The 9,995-nt window shown below is 36.1% G+C and overlaps 1 protein-coding gene across 1 annotated transcript in view; it reads left to right on the top strand.

Annotated features, from left to right (window-relative positions):
- rangap1a (RAN GTPase activating protein 1a) overlaps window positions 1-9,492 on the top strand; it is a 26,952-nt gene extending 17,460 nt beyond the window's left edge. The window contains exons 11-16 of the mRNA XM_056452959.1: window positions 132-258; window positions 1,851-1,967; window positions 5,050-5,155; window positions 5,236-5,324; window positions 8,517-8,638; window positions 9,321-9,492. Of these exons, the coding sequence (XP_056308934.1) occupies window positions 132-258; window positions 1,851-1,967; window positions 5,050-5,155; window positions 5,236-5,324; window positions 8,517-8,638; window positions 9,321-9,402 (643 nt within the window). The 3' untranslated portion in view covers window positions 9,403-9,492. The remainder of the gene's footprint in view (window positions 1-131; window positions 259-1,850; window positions 1,968-5,049; window positions 5,156-5,235; window positions 5,325-8,516; window positions 8,639-9,320) is intronic.
- The last annotated feature ends 503 nt before the right edge of the window (window positions 9,493-9,995 follow it).

Here is a 9,995-nt window from a genome sequence, read left to right as displayed (position 1 = left end):
GTGGGTCAGAGAAAGGAGGAGGGTGGGCAGTTTGAGACCCCTAGTTTATCTGAATGTGAAAGAAATGCATCTAATAAACATTACCGTCATACGCTTTAGTTTCTGGAGTTTACTTTCTGTTCTGGTCACAGTGATGATGAGGGAGAACCTGAGGATGATGATGATGACGACGACGACGACGATGATGATGATGATGACGACGATGATGATGATGTAGAGGAAGAAGAGGAGGAGGAAGAAAAGAGTGAATTAAACCAGGTTTGAGCAAGCCGAATTCAACATCACAACCAGTGCTGGGTGGAGTGGGTTACAGAGCAGGGTTGGGCCGATAGACATCCCGATGCTGATCCGACATCACGGTCCTCCGCCCCGCCCCAGCAGCAACGCGCTCACAAAAAATACACACTGAGGCCCCGTTTACACTGACACGTCTTAGTTTAAAATGGCATTTTAGAATGAAAACAATCCATGTCCACACTGGTGTTTCATCCAGCATTTCTGAACAGCCCTTCGTCCACACTATACCACTGAAAACGCACATCACGTGACCACACGCACTCTGGCATGCGCTGCAGCATAGGTGCATGACTGAGCTCCAGGTAGTCAGTATGGGGTGCTCGGAGCACAAAACCCCAGAGAGCAGTGCACGTCGGACAGTTTATCAAGGATTAACTGCAGGGTGGAGCCTCACTATAGTTGTTAAAGGTGATGTTTAATTAATCTAGTCTCTGTCTGACGACTCTTTGGTATTTTGACTCTATCAGGTAACGTGTCACAGCGTCAGTACACTGTTTCAGTCTTTCACTTTCACGCTTGTACTATTTCAGCTAAACCTCAGATACTGTTGGTTAGTTCTTGTTGGTTTTGGACCTTTTTGACCACCCAAGTGTGTCGACGCCATTATAACAACACAGATCACTCTGCTTATTCATGCCAGAGTGAAAAAGTGATTGACAGGTGGTCATTTGTGCGTAACTTATCTTTATTTATAATTTGGTTATGGGTAAAACAAAGACCATGCGGGTCAGATAGTCAAACGGTAGGCTACAAATAGGCTACTTTATTTTGGTCCTATGTATGTGTATCACATAAAACACACACACACGTATTATATCAAAACAAACTTTTATTTTGGATGCGATTAATCTTTGCCCAGCACTAGAACTAACTGGACATTGCTTTCAAAATATTAGTATGAATATAATGTTATACAACCTTTCTTTTTTTGCAGAATAATTCTGTAATGTGATGTTTGTTATTAAAATGCTTAATGCGTACACTCAATACACTTCATTAAACATGTACATATAGACATCACCTATACACCATATAACTGCAGGGTAACTGTGCTACTATAATAACTTGTATTCGATTGTAACTTTAGCTTAATTTGATTGTGATGCAATAATGTGCACATTTTGTGAAGCTTCTTCTAAACGGGGGTCACCAATCTCGGTCCTGGAGGGCCGGTGTCCCTGCAGGGTTTAGCTCCAACTTGCCTCAAGACACCTGCCTGGGTGTTTCAAGTATACCTAGTAGACCTTGATTAGCTTATTCAGGTGTGTTTGATTAGGGTTGGAGCTAAAACCTGCAGGACACTGGCCCTCCAGGAACAAGTTTGGTGACCCCTGTTCTAAACAATTATTGTGAAAGTGTTACACAAATGAACTCGAATTGAATTGAATTATTATATTAGAGTTAAAGTTATAAAGTTAAAAGGTCATGCATGACTTTAATTTTACATGATGCTAATTATTAATGAATAGCTTTTATTGAAGTAACTCACCCAATGTAGATCTGCCAGGAGAAACACAAGTGTTAGTCTGTTAATGGCGTCTCTGTTTGTTTAGTTCTCCACGCCTCCTTCAGCTCCTCGAACTCCAGACGTCTCCTCTTTCCTCAGCTTTCCTTCTCCAGACAAACTTCTGCGGTTGGGGGAGAAGAGGAGCGTCCTCATCCAGCAGCAGGTCACAGCTTACAGAAACACTCTCTTTTCTGCAGCTTTCACCAAGTTAAAGGGACGGTTCACACAAAAATTAATATTCACTATTTACTCCATATCAAGTGCTTCCAAACCTGAGTGAGTTTCTACTGTTGAGATATTTTGAAGAATGCTGGAAACCTGTAGCCATTGACTTCAGTAGTAGGAAAAGCAAATACTATGGAAGTCAATGGCTTTCCAACATTCTTCAAAATATCTTCTTTTGTGTTCAACGAAAAACAGAAATCTAACAGAATTTAAACAAATGAAGGGAGAATAAATGATGAGAGTTATTTACTGTAAAGATGTTCATCCTAAAACAAGAATGAGGGTTGAACAGTTGTAGGACAACTTTGATTGGTTTTAATCTACTTAATTCATTCTATCTATCTATCTATCTATCTATCTATCTATCTATCTATCTATCCATCCATCCATCCATCCATCCATCCATCCATCCATCCATCCATCCATCCATCCATCCATCCATCCATCCATCCATCCATCCATCCATCCATCCATCCATCCATCCATCCATCCATCCATCCATCTATCTATCTATCTATCTATCCATCCATCCATCATCCTCTTATCTATTGTTTTATCTGTCTTCGTATAATTGTTTCTATTGTTTTATCTATCGTTTTATTTGTGGTTCTGTCATTCTTTTTCTATCATTTTACCTATTCTATCATTTTTTCTCGTTTTAACTATTGTTGTATTGTTTTATCTATCTTTTTATCTGTTGTTCTATCGTTTTTTCTATCGTTTATCTACTGTTTTATGTACCATTCTATCGTTTTTTTCTATCGTTTATCTACTGTTTTATCTACCGTTCTATTGTTTATTTTTTATCGTTTTATCTATTATCTCATCTATCGTTTTCTGTCGTTCTGTCATTTTTTTCTATCATTTTATATATTCTATCGTTTTTTTCGTTTTAACTATTTTAACTGTTGTTTTATCTATCCTTTTATCTGTTGTTCTATCGTTTTTTTCTATCATTTTATCTATTTTAACTGTTGTTTTATCTATCCTTGTAGAATTTTATGTATTTCCTTGTCTAGCGTTCTATTGCTTTTTTCTAAATTGTTTTATTTATAGTTCTATCTTTTTTTCTAAAATTGTATCTATTGTTCTGTTGTTTTTATCTATCGTTCGGTCTATAGTTTTATCTATTGTTCTCTGTCCATCGAACTGTCCTTCTGTCTTTTATTCTATCCATCTATCCATCAATCTATACAGTTGAATTACATTTTTTTTTTCTTTTTCAAATATTTCCCGAATGATGTTGAACAGATTCAGGAAATTTTCCACAGTATTTCCTTTAATATTTTTTTCTTCTGGAGAAAGTTTTATTTCAGCTAGAATAAAATGTTTTTAATTTTTAAACCATTTTAAGGTCAATATTATTTGCCTCCTTAAGCAATATTTGTTTTGGGTTGTCTACAGAACAAACCACTGTTATACAATGACTTGCCTAATTACCCTAAACGTTACCCTAATTACCTAGTTAAGCCTTTAAATGTCACTTTAAGCTGTATAGAAGTGTCTTGAAGAATATCTAGTCTAATATTATTTACTGTCATCATGACAAAGAGAAAATAAATCAGTTATTAGAGATGAGCTATTAAAACTATTATGTTTAGAAATGTGTTGGAAAAAAAAATCTACTCTTGGAGAAAATATATACAGGAGGGCTAATAATTCAGAATTTAACTGTACATATATATAATTTAATTTTCATTCATTGTAACATGCATAGAGCAGTTCAGAGAGCAAATAAAGGAAGGGGGAAATGCAAAAAACACTTTTTAAATGTGAATGCAAAACTGAAAAACAGCAATATGCGTATTGAACGGTGGAGGTTGTACCGAATGGTTCAGTATTATTTGAGCATTGCGACATACCTAATGAAAATATTATGTTACAACCTCTTTGATGTTAGTCCAGGGTGAAAGGAATAACATTTAAAAGGTGTGGTGCTCTCACAAAGTGAGTGTGCAAGCAAAAGACGGTTCTGCATATGTGCTTTCCACTTGTTAAGGGACCAAAAGTAATTGGACAATTGGCGTCAAAGCTGTTCCATGGCCAGGTGTGTGTTATTCCCTCATTATCCCAAGTACAATGAGCAGATAAAAGGTCCAGGGTTCATTTCAAGTGTGCTATTTGCATTTGGAATCTGTTACAGTCGACTCTCAAGATGAGATCCAAAGAGCTGACACTATCATAATGGAAATATTATGTTACAACCTCTTTGATGTTAGTCTAGGGTGAAAGGAATAACATTTAAAAGGTGTGGTACTTTCACAAAGAGAGGGTGCAAACAAAATTGAGACCAGAATAATGCCCATATATATATATATATATATATATATATATATATATATATATATATATATAAAGATTTACAATAATAAAAATAATGTAATAAAGTAGCAAATTCAAGCAAAGTATCAAACAAAATTAGGTCAACTCAAGAGTAAGGGGACGATAGTGAAGCCAAACAAAAGAAAGAAATACAACAAAACAATTTTAACTCATAAACAACCCCTTACCTCGCTAGAAACATGCAAAGAAAAGTCTTCAGCACCGAATTCTTCCCTATACTGAACTATAGAGAAATAAATACGCAGATGGCATTCACTTCTTACCTGGTGTTTTAAACGATGTATTATCTACGTGTTTGCAAAATGGAAGTCGAATGACATCCTCCCTATCCACCTTACTCTGAGGAAAGAGTGAACTTGAAATATCTCAATACTGTCGGGTAAGAGCGGGGCCAGAAAGTAACAAACAAAAACAATTGAAATAAAGATGTATAAAAATCACGAAGTAGCTCAAAATGGGCAAAAGTAATACAAAATAATTTATATAGACATAGACAGAAGTGTTGGTACCCTTCTATTAGGGGAAAGAAAAGTGGTCCCTGAAACAACTTGACTAAACTAAAAAATATAATGATTAATCAAAAATGACTGAAAATAAGCTAATGAAAATCAGACTTTGCTTTCAAATGACAGACAGACAGACAGGTACTAGTGTTGATCATTTGCATGTGTTTGCAGGTTGATGTGTTGGATGTGTGTAAGACAGCTGAAGCATTTCTGAAAATCTCCTCTGTGTATAAAGACAACGATGCTGAGGTGAAATCAGCTGTTCTGGAGAGCATCGGTGAGATTATGCTAACATCCGTCTGACATGATGAAGGATCTGAGTGTGATGTTTGTCTGATATCTGTGTGTGTGTTTCAGACGCAGTGCTAAGTAAAGCTTTCTTCACGCCCTCCTTCCAGGGTTTGGCTTTTGTGTCGTCGCTGCTAGTGATGGTGGGATTGCTGAAGGTAAAAACCTCCAACGCTGAGCTAGTTTGCTTGTGCACACTTTATATTAGAGCCGTGTGATATTTATATAGTGGTGTATAATGATTAATAGTGGTCAGTGGCATCAAAAAAGTTTACATAATAGATACTGTATGTGTGAGTGTGTACGGTGTAAATTTATTATGTATACTAATAAATATACACACACCTAAAATGTAGAATGTGCTAAATAAAAACATGCACATACATAATTTGTATTGGATCTAAATGTTTTTATATAAATAAAAAGTGAAAGTGAAAAGGGAAACGTATAAAAAAGTAAATAAATAAATAAATATCCTTTAAAATATTTACATGCATGTGTGTTTTTCTACATGATAAATACACAGACATGTATTTAAGATGCAAACTTTTATTTTTATACATGTCATTAAATCACAATGAATCGTTTTGCAGCATTACATTTACCCTCTCTTGCAAAAAATAAATACAATTAAATAAAATAAATAAACCCTTTTGGAGAGTGCATTAGAATCAGCCTGTAATTAAAGTTAAACAGCCAGAAAATATCTCTATGGGTTTTTGTTGTTTTTATAAGGTATATTTCTGTTCAATTATAAAAACAATGTTTAATAAAAATCCAAACATTTTCATTTTTTAAAAATAAAATAAACCTTTAAATAGTCATCCATCCTTACAATTGATGATGAATTTTACATATACATACAGTTAGGTTCACAAATACTGGGACGTCAACACAATCCTATCATTTTTGGCTCTATACACCAACGCAATTGATTTGAAATAAACGAGATGTGCTTTACCTGCAGACTGTCAGCTTTAATTTGAGGGTATTTACATCCAAATCAGGTGAACGCTGTAGGAATTACAACGGTTTGCATATGTGCTTCCCACTTGTTAAGGGACCAAAAGTAATTAGACAATTGGCGTCAAAGCTGTTCCATGGCTGGGTGTGTTTTATTTCCTCATTATCCCAATTATGAACAGATAAAAGCTCCAGAGTTCATTTCAGGTGTGCTGTTTGCATTTGGAATCGGTTTCTGTCAACTCTCAAGATGAGATCCAAAGAGCTGTCACTGTCAGTCAAGCAAGCCATCATTAGGCTGAAAAAACAAAACAAACCCATCCGAGAGACAGCAAAAACATTAGGCGTGGCCAAAACAACTGTGTGGAACATTCTTAAACAGAAAAAACACAGCAGTGAGCTCAGCAACACCAAAAGACTCAGAAGACCACTGACACAACTGTGGTGGACGACCAAAGAATTCCTTCCCTGGTGAAGGAAACACCCTTCACAACAGTTGGCCAGATCAAGAACACTCTCCAGGAGGTAGATGTATGTGTGTCAGAGTCAACAATCAAGAGAAGACTACACCAGAGTGAATACAGAGGGTTCACCACAAGATGTAAACCATTGGTGAGCCTTGAAAACAGGACGGCCAGATTGGAGTACTAAAAAGCCTTTACAGTGCTGGAACAACATCCTATGGACAGATGGACCAAGATCAACTTGTACCAGAGTGATGGTAAGGGAAGAGTATGGAGAAGGAAAGGAACTGTTCATGATCCTAAGCAGTGAAGCATGGTGGTAGTATTGACATGGCGTAGGCATGGATGGATGTCAATGGAACTGGTTTTCTTGCATTTATTGATGATGCGATGCTGACAAAAGCAGCAGGATGAATTCTGAAGTGTTTCAGGCAATATTTTCTGCTCATATTCAGCCAAATGCTTCAGAACTCTGAACAGTGCTTCACAGTGCAGATGGAGAATGACCCAAAGCACACTGCAAAAGCAACCAGAGTTTTTGAAGAGAAAGAAGTGGAATGTTATGCAATAGCCAAGTCGATCACCTGATCTGAACCCAATTGAGCTTGCATTACACTTGCTGAAGACAAAACTGAAGGAAAAATGCCCCAAGAACAAACAGGAACAGAAGACAGTTGCTGTAGAGGCCTGACAGACCACCACCATGAATGAAACCCAGGGTCTGGTGATGTCTCTGCGCTCCAGACTTCAAGCTGTAATTGACTGCAAAGGATTTGCAACCAAGTATTAAAAAGTAAAAGTTTGATTTATGATTCTCATTCTGTCCAATTACTTTTGGACCCTTAACAAGTGGGAGGCACATATGTAAACTGGTGTAATTCCTACAGCGTTCACCTGATTTGGATGTAAATACCCTCAAATTAAAGCTGACAGTCTGCAGTTAAAGCACATCATTTCATTTCAGATACATTGTGTTGGTGTATTGAGCGAAGCATGTTAGAAATGTGTAAATGTCCAAATATTTATGGATCTATCTACGCATATATCAAAATGTTGGTGTCATTTATAGTTATAGTTACAGCAAATTATATTTGAACTACTAGTGAATAAATCAACCAGACAAATGAAACAAACAAAATGGTAAAGCACTGTGGGAGAAATTCATTAAGTTTTAATATAAAATTACATGAATGTACAAAATTAAGACTGTAGTGTACATCTAGAACTTTCACTTGAAAGAATTAAATTGCGATTTAGATTTTTAGAAATGTTAGAATTTTTGACGGTACAAAAACATCTTTCACATTTAACTCTATAAACCATTAGGCTGAGAGATATGGACTGATCATGCTAAACTCTTCTAAATTAAAGTTGTATTTCAGAATAAACCAGCATTTCCAGCACATTGTAAACGTTTAACTCCTTTCTAAAAGGCCTCAGCCGTCAATCTGTCATCACAGTGCTTCAGTATTATTATCTTCTATTATGATTCCCTCCAGAACTGTCTTGAGCATCTGTCTGGGCTCCCAAAAGAGTGTCTTACGCCTCCAAAAGCACCGCATTCAGCGCGTTCATTGCGTTTCGTCTTCGTTTTCTGAGGCGCAACTCATTTATTAGAGGAAGAAAAACATCACAATGGCAAATCCCAACACACTAAACAACATTTCTCTGACTGATATCGGCTCTAGTGTATGAGGAGTTTGTTCTCTTTAGTTTCTCGTTGCATGGAAACGCTGCTTTATTTACAAATATTTAATGTATTTTACGTGTTACCCATCACAGTATTAGAGTTTTGCATGGAAGCCTAACTAATTATTACTGATAATGCCAACATCTAAACACTTTTTATAGGAGATTTAAAAAAATCTAAGCAGAAACACGATCTGGAGATATTTAAATATATTTTGTTGTATTTCTCTGTAGAGTGAAGATAAGCTGAAGCCGGTGAAGGTTGTTCCAGGTCATCTACTGTGTTTGGAGCACGCAGTAAAACAGAGTTATTTCCCCAGAGAACACATCACCGTCCTCAACGCTTTCATGAGCAGGTAACGCAAAATCACTCATGAACATATTCCTGATGAGAGTTGATGGTATGAGTGATCTGTGAGCTTTCTGTTTATATGGAACAAAAATAATGCATGAAGTGTTCGAAATCAGAAGCTTGTCCAATAGCAATACTGAAAATATAATGCATTAAATTAGCAAGTTCCTGCATTTTAAGTGACTTGAATATTTCATGACTGTTTAATGACTTTATTTACTGTAACGTAACTACTGTAATGTTGCATTTTAACAGTCGAATTTATCTTTTGAGTGATATACATCATATTTCACTTCCAAAATATTCAGTTCTGCTTAAAATATATGAAGTAATGAATTTAAGCATGAAAATGTGTGTGTAATATTTTAGTTAAAATATTCACCACTTAAATAAACAGCTACGTTAAGTTTCTGGACCTTTTTTTATTTATTTTTTTATAAATAAATAAATATATTTCTATAAAAATTATTTAAAAAATAATTAAAAATAAATAAATAAATAAATAAATAAATAAATAACAAAAAGTTTCAGGAGCTAAAAAGACAAACCCTGCAATTCAAGTCATTAAAAATGCAGGCGCTTGTTAATTCAGTGCATTATTTTTATTCAGCATTCGACAAGCTTTTCATTTCCAATACTTGAGGCATTCATTTAGTTTCAGAGTTTGCTGTTTGTTTATTACGCAGGCCGAATAAATCACTGGAGGTGTGCAGCAGCGCTCGAGACCGGCTGAAAAACACCCTGCAGAAGCTCATACCTGAGAGCTGAAAACACACACACACACACACACACACACACCCGTGCTCAAATGACTTCTATCTGATTGCTACTAATAAACTGTAACGTGTTGAAACCTCAGCGTCCTCCTGTCTAGTTTTCTGACATCTATAATGAAGAGATTATTTGAATAATTAAAAAAAACTATTTTTAATTCCAGACAAAAACGTTGTGGGGAAATACGACTGCGCTAAAAGGGTTTATACATGTTAAATTATATTATTACTTATATATTTTTATTAGATTCATTCATTCATTCTCCTTCGGCTTAGTCCCTTTATTAATCTGGGGTCACCACAGCAGAATGAACCGCCAACTTATCCAGCATATGTTTTATGCAGCAGACGTCCTTCCAGGTCCAACCCAGTACTTGGTAACACCCAAACACACTCATACACTACGGCCAGTTTAGTTCATCAGTTCTCCTCTAGCGCATGTGTTTGGACTGGGAAAACCCAAGCCACATGGGGAGAACATGCAAACTCCACACAGATACGCCAACTGACCCAGCAAGGACTCGAACTAGCAACCTTCTTGCTGTGAGGCGACAGTGCTAACTACTGAGCCATCATGTTTCCCTTTTT

The sequence above is a fragment of the Danio aesculapii genome, chromosome 3, assembly GCF_903798145.1.
Source record: "Danio aesculapii chromosome 3, fDanAes4.1, whole genome shotgun sequence".
NCBI classification, from domain to species: Eukaryota; Metazoa; Chordata; class Actinopteri; order Cypriniformes; family Danionidae; genus Danio; species Danio aesculapii.
This window is presented reverse-complemented; position numbering and strand designations above follow the sequence as displayed.